We start from the raw sequence: 17,146 nt of genomic DNA, 5'->3' as shown, positions 1-17,146 counted from the left end.
CATCAGAGTCTCCCCTTACATCAGAGACGCAGCCTACATCAGAGACCCCATCAGAGTTCCCCCTTTTATCAGAAGAGAAGTGAAGATCAACTGATCTGAATCCTAAATCTGTGCATATCAGCTGTGGGCAGGATAAAATCTTGTGGTGGGCCTGATGCAGCCGCAGTTTGGAGACCCCTGATGTAGAATATGACATGCTGCAGGACAGAGAGGTGCAAGGCAATGCTTGCAATCACACTGGAAGTCTATGGACCGCCATAGTTCTTCTACTACGTACAGGTCCCTCTCAAAAAATTAGCATATTGTGATAAAGTTCATTATTTTCTGTAATGTACTGATAAACATTAGACTTTCATATATTTTAGATTCATTACACACAACTGAAGTAGTGCAAGCCTTTTATTGTTTTAATATTGATGATTTTGGCATACAGCTCATGAAAAACCAAAATTCCTATCTCAAAAAATTAGCATATTTCATCCGACCAATAAAAAAATAGTGTTTTTAATACAAAAAAAGTCAACCTTCAAATAATTATGTTCAGTTATGCACTCAATACTTGGTCGGGAATCCTTTTGCAGAAATGACTGCTTCAATGCAGCGTGGCATGGAGGCGATCAGCCTGTGGCACTGCTGAGGTGTTATGGAGGCCCAGGATGCTTCGATAGCGGCCTTCAGCTCATCCAGAGTGTTGGGTCTTGCGTCTCTCAACTTTCTCTTCACAACATCCCACAGATTCTCTATGGGGTTCAGGTCAGGAGAGTTGGCAGGCCAATTGAGCACAGTAATACCATGGTCAGTAAACCATTTACCAGTGGTTTTGGCACTGTGATCAGGTGCCAGGTCGTGCTGAAAAATGAAATCTTCATCTCCATAAAGCTTTTCAGCGGATGGAAGCATGAAGTGCTCCAAAATCTCCTGATAGCTAGCTGCATTGACCCTGCCCTTGATAAAACACAGTGGACCAACACCAGCAGCTGACATGGCACCCCAGACCATCACTGACTGTGGGTACTTGACACTGGACTTCAGGCATTTTGGCATTTCCCTCTCCCCAGTCTTCCTCCAGACTCTGGCACCTTGATTTCCGAATGACATGCAAAATTAGCTTTCATCCGAAAAAAGTACTTTGGACCACTGAGCAACAGTCCAGTGCTGCTTCTCTGTAGCCCAGGTCAGGCGTTTCTGCCACTGTTTCTGGTTCAAAAGTGGCTTGACCTGGGGAATGCGGCACCTGTAGCCCATTTCCTGCACACGCCGGTACACGGTGGCTCTAGATGTTTCTACTCCAGACTCAGTCCACTGCTTCCGCAGGTCCCCCAAGGTCTGGAATCGGTCCTTCTCCACAATCTTCCTCAGGGTCCGGTCACCTCTTCTCGTTGTGCAGCGTTTTCTGCCACACTTTTTCCTTCCCACAGACTTCCCACTGAGGTGCCTTGATACAGCACTCTGGGAACAGCCTATTCGTTCAGAAATTTCTTTCTGTGTCTTACCCTCTTGCTTGAGGGTGTCAATGATGGCCTTCTGGACAGCAGTCAGGTCGGCAGTCTTACCCATGATTGCGGTTTTGAGTAATGAACCAGGCTGGGAGTTTTTAAAAGCCTCAGGAATCTTTTGCAGGTGTTTAGAGTTAATTAGTTGATTCAGATGATTAGGTTAATCGCTCGTTTAGAGAACCTTTTCATGATATGCTAATTTTTTGAGATAGGAATTTTGGTTTTTCATGAGCTGTATGCCAAAATCATCAATATTAAAACAATAAAAGGCTTGCACTACTTCAGTTGTGTGTAATGAATCTAAAATATATGAAAGTCTAATGTTTATCAGTACATTACAGAAAATAATGAACTTTATCACAATATGCTAATTTTTTGAGAAGGACCTGTAATGCTAAAAATAATATAAAATAAATAATTTAGGCTGACTGTTGGCAGAATTCTTATTGATCACAAATAAAGATTATAGATGAGCTCACTGGAGCTCACTACAACCGTATTTATATGGAAGCCGGATGCGTAGTTAAATTTCGGGAAAATCTCTGCAATATTCTATGGTGCTGGAAGACCTCTGAGAGCGATAACCTGAAATAACATCTGCTGCTTACACATCCATTATCACTTACTTGTCAACCAGCATGATCCTCATTAGAGAAGCTTGGATCATTCACATCTTCAAAGGAAGCCCAACTGAACTTTCAGTTTAAGTGCCGGTTCACACATATGCGATGCGGGAACCCTGCAAATCCACTGCGGTTCCGGTATCGCACTCGACTCCCAGGCAGCTCACACTGCCATATGCGAATTGCTGGAGATGCCAATACAAACTTAACGACACCCCCAGATCAGTTTGCAGATCGCAGTGCGAACTGTCAATTCGGAACCACCATGCGATCCAATTCTGGTGCGGACCAAAAAAAGGGTCCTGTGCAACTTTGGCCCGAATGCGATGCAAATTCAGCCATACAATCTGCATGGCTGAATTCGCAACGCACAGCCATCGCATGTGATTTGCAGAGCAGTGCACTCCGAATCACATGCGATGTCTGACATCACATATGCCTGTCCCCTGCCAGCATGTTGTAGAGAAGGATCCTTGCTGTCTGTGTGGAAGCAGCGGTCTCTTTGCAGTGCTCTGACACACCCATTGCCTCCGAGTCATACCTATACCTCTCCAACCAGCAAGGTTTACATGTTGGAACCTCGGCAGAAAGAACACTGCTTCAACCCAAAGGGCAAGGGCAAGGCTCTTTTAATGCATGAGCATCCTTGGACAGTGCCCAGGGGCTCCAGGTGCATGGGGGGCCCATGATAATCCTGCATTACATCATACTTGCCAACTGTCCTGGATTTTCCATGACAGTCATGCTTTTTACTAAGCTGTCCCGGAATGGCCTTGTCCCAAGCAGTGTCCTGCAACCTGTACTGTGTCCTCCTGATCCCAGTATTGTGTCCTCCTGACCCCAGTATTGTGTCCTCCTGACCCCAGTATTGTGTCCTCCTGACCCCAGTATTGTGCCCTCCTGATCCCAGTATTGTGCCCTCCTGACCCCAGTATTGTGTTCTCCTGACCCCAGTATTGTGTCCTCCTGACCCCATTATTGTGCCCTCCTGATCCCAGTATTGTGCCCTCCTGACCCCAGTATTGTGCCCTCCTGATCCCAGTATTGTGCCCTCCTGACCCCAGTATTGTTTCCTCCTGACCCCAGTATTGTCTCCTCCTGACCCCAGTATTGTGTCCTCCTGATCCCAGTATTGTGTCCTCCTGACCCCAGTATTGTGTCCTCCTGACCCCAGTATTGTGTCCTCCTGACCCCAGTATTGTGCCCTCCTGACCCCAGTATTGTGTCCTCCTGATCCCAGTATTGTGCCCTCCTGACCCCAGTATTGTGTCCTCCTGATCCCAGTATTGTGTCCTCCGGATCCCAGTATTGTGTCCTCCGGATCCCAATATTGTGCCCTCCTGATCCCAGTATTGTGTCCTCCTGATCCCAGTATTGTGCCCTCCTGACCCCAGTATTGTGTCCTCCTGATCCCAGTATTGTGTCCTCCGGATCCCAGTATTGTGTCCTCCGGATCCCAATATTGTGCCCCCCTGATCCCAGTATTGTGTCCTCCTGATCCCAGTATTGTGCCCTCCTGATCCCAGTATTGTGTCCTCCTGATCCCAGTATTGTGTCCTCCTGACCGCAGTATTGTGTCCTCCTGACCCCAGTATTGTGCCCTCCTGACCCCAGTATTGTGTCCTCCTGACCCCAGTATTGTGTCCTCCGGATCCCAGTATTGTGTCCTCCAGATCCCAATATTGTGCCCCCTGATCCCAGTATTGTGCCCTCCTAACCCCAGTATTGGGCCCTCCTGACCCCAGTATTGTGCCCTCTTGACCCCAGTATTGTGCCCTCCTAATCCCAGTATTGTGTCCTCCTGACCCCAGTATTGTGCCCTCCTGACCCCAGTATTGTGCCCTCCTGATCCCAGTATTGTGCCCTCCTGATCCCAGTATTGAGCCCTCCTGATCCCAGTATTGTGCCCTCCTGATCCCAGTATTGCGCCCACCTGACCCCAGTATTGCGTCCTCCTGACCCCAGTATTGCGTCCTCCTGACCCCAGTATTGTCTCCTCCTGACCCCAGTATTGTGCCCTCCTGACCCCAGTATTGTGCCTTCCTGACCCCAGTACTGTGTCCTCCTGATCCCAGTACTGTCTCCTCCTGACCCCAGTATCGTGTCCTCCTGACCCCAGTATCGTGCCCTCCTGATCCCAGTATTGTGTCCTCCTGACCTCAGTATTGTGTCCTCCTGACCTCAGTATTGTGTCCTCCTGACCCCAGTATTGTGTCACCCTGACCCCAGTATTGTGCCCTCCTGATCCCAGTACTGTCTCCTCCTGACCCCAGTATCGTGTCCTCCTGACCCCAGTATTGTGCCCTCCTGACCCCAGTATTGTGTCCTCCTGACCCCAGCATTGTGTCCCCCTGACCCCAGTATTGTGCCCTCCTGATCGCAGTACTCCATATAAAAGCATGTAAACATATGACCCAGTTGTTATAGTCCATATTTCATAGCGGTAAGATATTGGTAGATCCTGACATGTTTCGCCCTAAGGGGATGAATTATCCTCTTAGGGTCAGAGCCTTCTATTAAATGAAAACAAATTATAAGTATTACATAAACAAAATTACAAAGTTATAAAAATACATATGTGTGTATTAATACATAATACATACATGTGTATTTTTGTAACTTTGTAATTTTGTTTATGCAACACTTGTACTGTGTTTTTATTTAAGAGAAGGCTCTGACACTTTGGGCTCTTTCACACGGGCGATCCGATCAGATCCGCCTGTCAGTTTTTTAGGCAGATCTGATCGGATCCTTAATGCAGCTCTATGGGGCAGCGGATGTCAGCGAAGACACCTCCGCTGACACCCGCTGCCATCCGTATCCGATCCTGTCCGTGAAATCTGGACGGATGGAAACCCTATTTTTCCATCCGTTCAGTAATCGGATCGGATCGGATGAGAGCGGACAGGCGGTCCGCTCTCATCCGATCTCCCATAGAGGGCAGCGGGGGCTGAGACACCTCCCTCTCCGCTCTGCAAGCGGAGACGGAGCTGTCATCCGCCGGCTCAGCGGGGGTCGCGGATCGATCCCCGCTGAGCAACACGGATCCGCCTACGGAGGCGGACCGTGTGAAAGAGGCCTAAGTGGATAACTCATCCCCTGAGGAAGCCCATTTAGGGCGAAACATGTCAGGATCTACTAATATCATACCACTATGAAATAAGGACTATAAGAATTGGGTCATTTGTTTATATGGATACATTATTTTAGTTTGTTATTTAAATAAATGTTGAATTTATAAGGAAATTACTGTCCAATCAATATGTTGAACCTAAAAAGTCTCTGTTCTCTAAAAATTAAGAGATGTGATGCTATAGCTAAATGGTGATCCATCCACTAGAATCTATCCGTGTACGCTGTATTTAGCTGAATAAAATTTAGGTTCAGTTGGGCTTTAAAATTAACCTGTTGGAGATTTGAGATTTTACTTTGCTGGCTTGTTTTTTTTAAAGTGCAAGCTCTGGGGTTGTCATCTGTATCCTTGCTACAGTACTTAGTCTGTCAGTACTCCATAAACAAGTATGCAGCCCAGGAATTTTAAATCTACAGGTTGCAAGCTTGCCCCAATAAAAAAATAAATAAATAAATAAATAAAGACTACATCCAGCAGGTTCGGGTTAAAGAGTAAGTGCACTTTAAGTGCCGGGTCACACTTGTGCGATGTGGGGAGGCTGCGAATTTGCAGCCTGTTCCCGCATCGCATCCGCACATCTGGCAGTTCACACTGCCATATGCGATACGCAGGGGGTGTCAATTAAATGTTAAGGACACCCCCAGTTTGATCGCATATCGCAGTGCGATCTGACAGTTCGCACAGGATCGGATCGCACAAGTGTGAACCACTGTGCGATCCGATCCTGATGCGGCTGAAAAAATGCCTCCTGTGCGTCTTTGGTGCGGGTGCAGTGCGAATTTCAGCCATACAAAGTGTATGGCTGAATTCGCATCCGCACAGGAGATCGCATGTAATGAAGGAGCAGTGCGCTCCGATATTACATGCGATCTCCGCAGCCGCACAAATGTGAACCGGCACTAAACCTGAAATATAACCCCCTAACACTTGACTAGCATCAGCAGGGCCGCTGATAGGGGGGGACCACCAGTCCTCCTGTAGGGGGCCCGGGCACACAGGGGGGGCCCCAACAGCATGGGAAAGTAGTGCTGTCGGGTGGAGGGGCAATTACAGAAGGAAGCCCTGTGTGAGCCAGTCCCCCCCCTTTCCTGACAGCTTTCACCTGCTGCAGGGAGAGACGTAGACACAGGGCATCATTCCTGTAATTGCTTCTCCAACACCGATCCCCCTCCCTGTTCTCCCTGCTTCTGATCGCCCCCTTCCCAGTGTGCCCCCCTTTCACTGTGCCCCCCCCCCCTCTCCTACAGTGCTGCGGGCTTCTCTGTCCTGTAAAAAAATAACAGATTGTAAAAAAAAAATAATAATAATTAAACATTGTAATGAGGAATTTTAAAAAATTGTAAAATAAAATATTTGTAAACATTTTTAACATTTAAAAAAAAAATATATAATTTTTTTTTAAAAATGTAAGAAAAAAAAAATTAAAGAGGGCTAATTCACACAGGTTCTCTGTTATGTTTGTGTTCACTAATTATGATTTTAGTGTATTTTTTGTGAAAATATTGTCTTGAGGGTGGAGGGCCCTGCTAGGTAGGCTGTACAGGGCCCCGTGATTTCTAACAGCAGCCCTGTGCATCGGTAAGGCTGATCGGACCCCCATATACCTTTGCGGTTAAGAAATTTTGCTGTTTATTGCTCTTCCTGAATTTGGCAAAGGCCGGTATAGAAGAGACTGGGTCTGACCTTAAAAAAATGATAATAGTTCTCATTACAACAATCCTGACAACAATTTACATCTGGTCCCTAACCTTAGGGGAGTATATCTTTAAACAATTCACTGATTGAATGTTCTATGCATTCGCCCAGCCGTCACAAATTATGACTTTATTCTGCTTAAAGTGGTGGTAAACCCTTCCATATACCCAGTAAAGTGATTGGCCTCAGGTGATACACAGAGATGAAACAAATAAGTAAGTTGTACCTGCTTAGAGCTGAGTGTAATCTGAGACCTGGGTGGAGGGAATGGCCACACTCCCTCTACACAGTTCGATAGGGAAACAAGCACAGCTGAGGCTGTCAATCACCCGCTGTGTGCTGGAAGGGGGACGGGGCCATCTCTTGGTACTGGCATAAACTGTCAGAAGTGACTCATGCAGATAGCAGAGGAATGAGGAGGTGGAAATCACACCAAGTGCTTTGGATAGAGGCAAGTACACACTATAGAATAGTATGCTTTGTTCATTTTTCATTTCAAAGGTTTACAACCACTTTAACCACTTTACCGCTGTTCACTAGAGCTGTACTGCGGCAAAGTGGCTCAATAACGTCTGGCGACGTGGACCTACGTCGCCAGACATTCCCCTCTCTCGGCGGCGCACGCCGCCGGAGGCTCGCTCCCGCTGTATTCAGTCACAGCGGGAGTCGGGCCAGGGGAGGATCGGCGGTGATCACCACTGCTCTTCCCCGATCGTCGGGGAATCGAGTGTGGAGATCCGCCCGCTTGTGTAAACAAAGCGGGCGGATCTCCTAAGTGACAGACAGGGTCAGATTGCAGGGTTCAGCATAGCTGAACATGCGATCTGTGTCTGTGTCACACAGTCACCTCCCCCCACACACGTCAGTAAGCACCAGGCATACATTAACCCCTTGATCACCAATAAAAATTAACCCCTTCCCTGCCAGTGTCATTTTTATAGTAACAGTGCATATTTATAGCACTGATTACTGTAGTAATGTCACTGGTACCCCCAAAAAAGTGTCAAAAACGTCAGTCAAGGGTCCGATTTGTCCGCCGCAATGTCGCAGTCCCGCAAAAAAAAAAAAAAAATCGCAGATCGCAGCCATTACTCGTTAAAAAAAAACCCACCAAAAACGACAGAAATCTTTCCCTTAGTTAGTAAACGCAATAACTTTTGCGTAAACCAATCAAAATACGCTTATTGCAATTTTTTTTACCAAAAATATGTAGCAGAAAACAAATTGGCCTAAAATGATAAAAAATTTTGATTTTTACATTTTTTTGGGGGGGAATTTCACATGAAAAAATGTGAAAAATATTGTTATTTTTTCAAAATTAAAAAAGAATAGCGCACACATGCAAAATAAATGACTATCAAATATGGAGACAATCCATAAATAAAAATGGGGATTTAGTTCAGAGAGGCTGGATTCACCCCTTTTTGCATGGTTGCGCTATTCTTTTTTAATATACATGTCACTTGGTCCATAGCTGCACCGGCTTTAGATATACATGTTCAGGGTTTGCTCCCCCAATTTTTTGCTTGTTTATTATGTATTCGGTCTGACCAGACTTCTGAGGTTGAGCATCCCATCCCCCACACACACCTGTACTATTGGTGTCCTCTATCAAGTAGATATAGGAGGAGTCCCCTGCAGTGCATTAGCACACCTTCCCAGCAAGGAGTGTTGTCTCCAAGGGTAAGAGAGGCTGGATTCACCCCTTTTTTATGGATAGTGTAGGACCCACTGATAATGGGGTACTTTGACGCAGTGGTGGGCTTGAGCACGATATGGGCATATGGTGGGACTAAATCCCCATTGTTATTTATGGATTGTCTCCATATTTAATAGTCATTTCTTTTGCATGGTTGCACTATTCTTTTTTAATATACATGTTGCTTGGTCCATAGCTGCACCGGCTTTAGATAAAAATGTTCAGGGTTTGCTCCCCCAATTTTTTGCTTGTTTATTATTTTTTCAAAATTGTGGCTCTTTTCTTGTTTATAGCGCAAAAAGTAAAAATCGCACAGGTGATCAAATACCACCAAAAGAAAGCTCTGTTTGTGGGAAAAAAAGGACGTAAATTTTGTTTGGGTATGGCGTTGCATGACCGCGCAATTGTCCGTTAAATTCGCACAGTGCCGAATCGCAAAAAAGTGGCCCAGACGTAAGACAGCAAAATCCTCCGGTGGTAAAGTGGTTAACATATCGATTTTCTATGATCATCAACTCCATCTAGTGGCCATAATGTGGTATTTTCCAGGAAATATCTTAAATCAGGAAAATACTGCATTATGGACACTAGAAGTAGCTGACGATCATAGAAAATAAATATATTAGAAAAAATAGGGGGACAATTTTTGATGGCTGTACAATTTTCTATAAAATAGACCTGTGCCAGAATCATACAGGCTGGGCGAATATTAGCAGCATTTAATGATGATGGAGGTAGGAGTTCAATTGTGATGCAGAGGAGGCGACAGGTAGATTAGCAATATTATTTTTATTTTAAAGTATTTTCAGCCTTTAAAGAGTAACTCTACTTTTGTTGAGAAAAAGATCATTCCCCTCTGGGTGATCTCTGTACATTGCAGGGATGTTAACAAACTTTGTTGCAGAGTCCTAGCTTTTTGTTATTCTGAAGAAACAGCTGTTTGTTTGTCTGTGTCCATGTGGAAAGTGAACCTGTATGGGAGTGTTTTGTAATTATCAATCAGCTGCTACACCTGCAGGGTTCTAATGAGGAAAGTGGCAGGGTCTGCAACCCTTTAGATGTGATTTTTTTTTCCTTTGGGAGTATCTCACATTTTTGTTTTCGGGGGATGTTCAAAATAAAATTTGCATCTTAGTGCAGACTTCTGGGAAATCAATAATCCTATTACACATGTAAGACTTGATGTTTCAGGGGGTGTTTTGTACGCCATCTGTACGGAACGCCTCTGGGTAGCCATATTGCATTACATTTTACAGAAAATGACAGCAGCTGCAGATTGAAAAGGAAAGGTAATTTTTAATAACATTCATATACAATATGATTTGGGTCGCAATTGTATACGCTATATTATGATTTTTTTTGCAAATGGTTTACCCCACGTAAGCGGAGTTATTTTTTTATGCTATTTTATAACTTTGTATAATCTTTTAGTTACCTGTTCACCGCCAAACTGATTGTCAGATTTTTTTTTTTTTTACACATCATAAAAAAATACTGTTCAATACAATCAAAATGTATATAAAAACTTCTCTATAGATTTGATTTTGGCAATTCTTATGGACTCTGTATAGCAGCCTTTGCCAACCTTTTTACCCCATAGGAACCCTTAAAACATTTTCAGGTCTCGGGGGAACTCCTGTGCAGATTAGGTAATCGGGGGGTCATTGGACAAATTAGTAGTGATCAGCAGGGCCGTCTTTAATATTGATTGGACCCTGGGCAAAAATTTTCTTGGGCCCTCTTGAATCCACTTATGAACTAATTGGGGGCTCAAGGGGCAGCTGCTTTGGGCCCCACAACAATGACTAGACCCGGGGCAGCTGCCCCTTTGGCCCTGTATTAACCGCTTGCCGACCGCCGCACGACTATTTACGGAGGCGGTCAGCCCCTCACAGGCAAAGCGACGTACGTCGCTAGCCTGTGAGGCTCTAGGGAGCGAGCGCGCGCCGCCGGAGGCGCGATCACGGACTCTCCAGCGCGTGTGCCCAGCCGTTACACCGGGAGAAAGGCAGGCGGCTAATGTAAACAAAGTCGCCTGTCATTCTCCCCTGTGTAAGAATGGTGATAATACGGTTCTACTATGTAGAACCTTTGATCACTGTTTTTACACATCAAGCCACAGCCAATCACAGTTAGAAGCACGCCCCTAGGGACACACTTAACCCCTCCCTCTCAAAAAAACTGCCAGTGTCTTTTTTACAGTAACAGTGCATATGTGTGGCACTGATTACTGTAGTAATGTCACTGGTAACCCCAAAAGTGTCAAAAATGTCAGTCAGGGGTCCGATCTGTCCGCCGCAATGTCGCAGTCCCGCAAATTAAAAAAAATCGCAGATCGCCGCCATTACGCGTTAAAAAAAAAAACAACAAAAATGACAAAAATCTTTCCCTTTGTTAGTAAACGCAATAACTTTTGCGCAAACCAATCAAAATATGCTTTTTGCGATTTTTTTTTTTTTTTTTTACCAAACATATGGTAAAAAAAAATTGGCCTAAAATGTTAAAAAATTTTGATTTTTACATTTTTTGGGGGGGAATTTCATATAAAAAATTTTTGAAAAATATTGTTATTTTTGCAAAATTTACGCTCTTTTTTTTGTTTATAGCGCATGATCAAAAAATCGCACAGGTGATCAAATACCACCAAAAGAAAGCTCTGTTTGTAGGAAAAAAAGGACGTCAAATTCGTTTAGGTACAGCGTCGCACGACCGTGCAATTGTCCGTTAAAGTCACGCAGTGCCGAATCGCAAAATAGGCCCTGGTCAGGAAGGGGGTAAAATCTTCCGGGGCTTAAGTGGTTAAAGACAGCCCTGGTGATCAGTAGGAAGAATGCCCAGTTACAGTGGTGGTCCAGATGCCACCCTTGCAGCCATGCTGCTGGCTCTGCCAAGTTATATTGGTCCTGGAACTGTGCAGGCACCATCAGATTGGAGGTAAGTCACAGCTCAGGGAACCCCTAGCCACCTCTTGAGGAACCCTGGTTGAGAATGTCTGCTATATAGAATGATACAATAGTAGTACATACATTATAATGTCGTACAGCCCAGTCCCGTAGGTTTATTTGTGTTGTGATAGCTTGGTGATATATGTACAGCTTCTGCTTAATTAGCTAAATCATTTAATCACAATAGCAAATGTGGCTTGCATAGAGGGATACAAATTCTGGCTGCTGAGGATCAACTCGTTGTACTCATTGAACAAAACAATTGTGTATGTAGGCAAAAGAGATAAAACACCGTTGTACAGTAACATGCATAGCATAAAACATACCATCACATTACGAGAGCAGGATTTGTAGAAATGAGGTTTCTCCAAGAAGTAGATTTATCTTCTTCTTGCCTATGCCTAGAACAAATTTGAGGACTTGCTTTGGGTTACAGGACATTTGTGCACCCTGGAAAATGAGAACTCAGAAATGTTATGGGATTTAGGATGTGGTGGTCCACAGAGCTCTGAGGGGGTTCAGCCCTGAAAGGCTGGCTATAAACCCATGGGTCAGCTCATGGTGTCCACCACAAAGTAAAGGTCGGGAGATCCAGATAGTGTAGTAAGTGACTCAAATGCGACGATTGTCTCAAAAAGTTTATGAATAGGATAAACAAATAAAAAAGAAAATGACTTACATCTGCTGAGGCTGCGGTCACCCGATGGGGTAGAGACACGCAACCTTCCGTAGGGTCCCAATCTCAGGCAGATTTTGAACAGGCAGATGTTGGGGTTCTCAGGCAGGTGATGAACAAGTTTTTTTTTAAACCTCTTCAAATTTAAAACACCGGTGGTCCAAGTGGCAGAGCTGCTTGTTGTCATTTGTCTAAGGATTGGTTGAGTCCTCTGATTTACAGAGTGATGAACCAGATGACTCCAACCCGGGGTTCTCAGGCAAGCATTGAATAGATTAGGTTATTAGAGGTCTAAAAAAGCCCACCGGTGGTCCGAGTGGCACAGGTGCTGGTTGTAATTTGTCTAAGGATGGGTGGAGTCCTCTGGTTTACAAAGTGATGAACCAGGTGACTCCAACCCGGGGTTCTCAGGAAAGCATTGAATAGGTTAGGTTAGAGGAGGTCTAAAAAAGCCCACCGGTGGTCCGAGTGGCAGAGGTGCCTCTTGTCATATGTCTAAGGATGGGTGGAGTCCTCTGATTTACAAAGTGATGAACCAGATGACTCCAACCCGGAGTTCTCAGGCAGGTGTTAAACAAGTTAAGTCTGAAGAGGTTTAAAAAAGCCCACAGGTGGTCCGATTGGCAGAGGTGCTGGTTTTTTGTCTAAGGATGGGTGGAGTCCTCTGGTTTACAAAGTGATGAACCAGATTATTCCAACCCGGGGTTCTCAGGCAAGCATTGAATAGGTTAGGTTATAAGAGGTCTAAAAAAGCCCACCCGTGGTCGGAGTGGCACAGGTGCTGGTTGTCATATGTCTAAGGATGGGTGGAGTCCTCTGATTTACAAAGTGATGAACCTGATGACTCCAACCTGGGTTCTCAGGCAAGCATTGAATAGGTTAGGCTAGAAGAGGTCTAAAAAAGCCCACCGGTGGTCCGAGTGGCAGAGGTGCCTCATGTCATATGTCTAAGGATGGGTGGAGTCCTCTGGTTTACAAAGTGATGAACCAGATGATTCCAACCCAGGGTTCTCAGGCCAGCATCGAATAGGTTAGGTTAGAAGAGGTCTAAAAAAGCCCACCGGTGGCCCGAGTGGCAGAGGTGCCTGTTGTCATATGTCTAAGGATGGGTGGAGTCCTCTGGTTTACAAAGTGATGAACCAGATGATGACTCCACACCGGGGGTTCTCAGGCAGGTGTTAAACAAGTTAAGTCGAAAGAGGTTTAAAAAAGCCCACTGGTGGTCCGATTGGCAGAGGTGCTGGTTGTTATTTGTCTAAGGATGGGTGGAGTCCTCTGGTTTACAAAGTGATGAACCTGATGACTCCAACCTGGGGTTCTCAGGCAAGCATTGAATAGGTTAGGCTAGAAGAGGTCTAAAAAAGCCCACCAGTGGTCCAAGTGGCAGAGCTGCATGTTGTCATATGTCTAAGGATTGGTTGAGTCCTCTGATTTACAAAGTGATGAACCAGATGACTCCAACCCGGGGTTCTCAGGTAAGCATTGAATAAATTAAGTTAGAAGAGGTCTAAAAAAGCCCACCGGTGGTCTGAGTGGCAGAGGTGCCTGTTGTCATATGTCTAAGGACGGGTGGAGTCCTCTGGTTTACAAAGTGATGAACCAGATGACTCCAACCCTGGGTTCTTAGGCAGGTGTTAAACAAGTTAAGTCCGGAGAGGTTTAATAAAGCCCACTGGTGGTCCGATTGGCAGAGGTGCTGGTTGTTATTTGTCTAAGGATGGGTGGAGTCCTCTGGTTTACAGAAGATGACTCCGACTCATCCTTAGCCATACGGCAATAGGCTCCTCTGCCACTTGGACCACCGGTGGGATTTTTTAAACCTCTTCTAACCTAACTTATTCAACACCTGCCTGAGAACCCCCCTAGGTTGGAGTCATCTGGTTCATCACTTTGTAAACCTTTTTTTTAGACCTTTTCTAACTCACTGAGGAAACTGTATACCGTTACCCTTATCAAATAATTACCTTTCTTTTTTTTTTGCAATTTTACAGAAAATAAAAGAAGAAACCTTATTGGTTGTTCCAATCATTGGCTTCACTTCTGCTTCAGGTTTTATAAATCCGATTGGTCTCATTCATTTAGACTTCTTTTGTACTTACAAAGAAATAGTTTTATTGTGCTGTTGTTTTTAGGTAAGAGGGATAAGTGAAATAGGATCAATGATCATTTGACATACATTGCCCAGATTCACATACTTGCATATCACAAAAGATTTAAGCATTAGCTCATTACTAATAAATACATATGCAGCCATGTTTTTCCCACTAACTGCAGACATCTGTGCATGTGTAAGTTGAAACTTCCAGTAAACATTTATCAGTAGACATTTATAAAATAAAAATAAAAATAAAAAAAAGATCTTAATAAACCATGAAATGGATCCGTGTTTATATCAAAGTCTTCTTTTGAACTTAGCAATCTTCAGCAGTTCTGATGCATATCATCTAGAAAGGAGTCTTGTTGGGTGGTGGTGACATTGAAAGGTGTTGCAGGACAGACAATAGTATTATGATCCACTCTGCTGCTGAAAATCAAATTCGCACTTGACGCTGCTGATGCTGTCCACGCTGGGCTTGCTGACCACTTGTGGATGGGTTTTGCTGAAGGGGAAGGTTTCCGACCTTGCTATCCCCCTACCTCCGGCTTCTTTAGCGCCCTCTCCATTGTTACTAAGGCTCTTGCCTGCATTGATTTCGGACGCTTGCTGCTTTTTAAACTCAGGAAATGTGAAACGTCTCAGCAGTTTGTTTCCCAACACTGTAAAAGGATTACTTAATCCAACAGGGGGCAGAGAAATCCCAGAGGTCTTGGCTCGGGAGTTCAACAGTTCTCTGTCTGGAGGTGTTGGGGACAACAGTGTTGATGGCAAGCTACTCCGTTTCTGGTAGTAGTTGTCATTAAATCGGCATAACCCCGGTTCTTTGGAGCATCCGGGTAAGAGGTCTTTGGCCGCACAATGCTGCTTTGAGGGTGGGTTAGCAGATAATGGTGTAAGTAAAATGCCCAGTGGCCCTGGTAGAGGAGCTAAAGCGGGCTCATGCTGTTTCCCAGGGCGGGGGGAGTAGAGAGTAGTGGAGATTTGGATGGAAGCACTGCTCAAAGCAGGTAGGTAGAGCCCAGTTCCTTTGCGATCACCAGAACGCCCGCCATACTGGAGGCTAAATGACCGTGGTCTGGGGTTCAACACACTGGAAAATCCTGGCGAATCTGCAGCAGAGCCACCCTTGTCTCCATCTTCCTCCTCAATGGAGTCCATAGATTCTAGATGTCGATGAGCTGCCAAAGACCTGCTTCTCCCCAGCAGAAAACTGTGTGCCCCTCCGCGGGGCCCGGTCGGTTGCTGCTCACTCCAAGTAGAGTTTGGAGGGTCTTGCGAATCGTTCCTGCGCCCCAAGCTGCCACCACTTAGCACATGTTCACAATCTTTAAACCCCAAATATCGTGCCACATCTAAGGCTGAGTTACCCACCCGGTTGGCTCGATCGATTTGCAAGCCCAGCCTTTTAAAAGCTCTGGCAAGGAAGTCCAGCACCGGTGCATGTCCCGAAACCGTTGCGTAAATGAGTGCCGTGTTCCCCCACAGGTCTGGCAGCTCAGGATCTGCTCCATGTTGAACCAAGATCTTGACCTCTTGCAAGTGGCCTCTCTCACAAGAATAGCTGAGCGCGGTGCGCCCGGCCCGATCTCTGTTGTTCACCTCTGCACCCCTCTCCAGGAGGAGCTGCATGTATCGCTGACGGGCACGGGGCTCAGGTAGAAGGGCACTGCAAATGAGGGGGGTCCTACGCAAGTCTCCTCCTCTGGTATTTATGATTTTTCCATCCAGGGCATCAAGAATGAACCGGGCCAGGTGCATCTGGTCATTGGACATGGCATCAAAGAGTGCTTGGGCTCCACTGGGCTCTTCACTTGGCTTTCCGGACACTTTGAGCATAGCTAATGCTGGAGACTGCAACTACGTTCCTGAGAATTGTTCCACCTCCCTCGTTCTCCCAAGCAACAAAGCTAACAATTCCAACCCAAACCTTATTTTAACCTACACTAAAATTCAATTTTTATAAAAATGATTCTATAGTTTTGATTTCTAGTTGTGTTCTTTCCCAATAAGTTGTTGCTGAAAGACTACACTTTGGCTCTGACCTCTAGGTGGCTCATGCCATGGCATTCAATATAAATGCTCAGCATCTTTCAAGTTGAAATATTTTTATTCCTGAGAATAGTTCCACCTCCCTCATTCTCCCAAGCAACAAAGCTAACAATTCCAATCCTTCTTTAATTTAATATACACTAAAAATACTTTTTTTTAATAAAAATAGTACTATAGCTTAGATTTCTGGTTGTGTTCTTTCATAAAAAGTAGTTGCTGAAGGACTACACACTTTGACACTGACCTCTAGCTGGCTCATGCCATGGCATTCCATATAAATGCTCAGCATCTTTCATGAAAATATTTTCCACTCGTTCTGTCTAGTCTTATTCAAAGCAAGCCTGATCTATGAATCAAACCCTTAAAATGTAAATGCTGCTTGACTTATTATCCTGTAAGGTCAAGTCAACGCAGTATACACAGTAGAGGTTTTAAGGTATGCTCCTTACCAGTAAGTAGTTGCTGAAGGACTACACTTTGGCACTGACCTCTAGCTGGCTCATGCCACGGCATTCAATATAAATGCTCAGCATCTTTCAAAAAATATATATATTTTCCACTCGTTCTGTCTAATCTAATCCAAAGCAAGCCTGATCTATGAATCAAACCCTTAAAATTTGAATGCTGTTTGACTTATTATTTTGTAAGGTACACAGTCAAGGTTTCTAATTATGTTCCTTCCCAATAAGTAGTTGCTGAAGGACTACACTTTGGCACTGACCTCTAGCTGGC

At 44.9% G+C, this 17,146-nt stretch overlaps 1 protein-coding gene across 1 annotated transcript; it reads right to left on the bottom strand.

Annotated features, from left to right (window-relative positions):
* Positions 1-14,732: 14,732 nt before the first annotated feature.
* On the bottom strand, positions 14,733-16,543 carry LOC309551229 (uncharacterized protein). The gene has a single exon (XM_082251734.1). The coding sequence runs from the start codon at positions 16,199-16,201 to the stop codon at positions 14,774-14,776; it is 1,428 nt and encodes a 475-aa protein (XP_082107860.1). The 5' UTR covers positions 16,202-16,543; the 3' UTR covers positions 14,733-14,773.
* Between the last annotated feature and the right edge of the window lie 603 nt (positions 16,544-17,146).

This window comes from Pelophylax lessonae, assembly GCF_965119305.1.
Source record: "Pelophylax lessonae genome assembly, chromosome: 3".
NCBI lineage: Eukaryota > Metazoa > Chordata > Amphibia > Anura > Ranidae > Pelophylax > Pelophylax lessonae.
The sequence above is the reverse complement of the archived record's forward strand: the minus strand, read 5'-3'. Positions and strand labels throughout refer to the sequence as shown.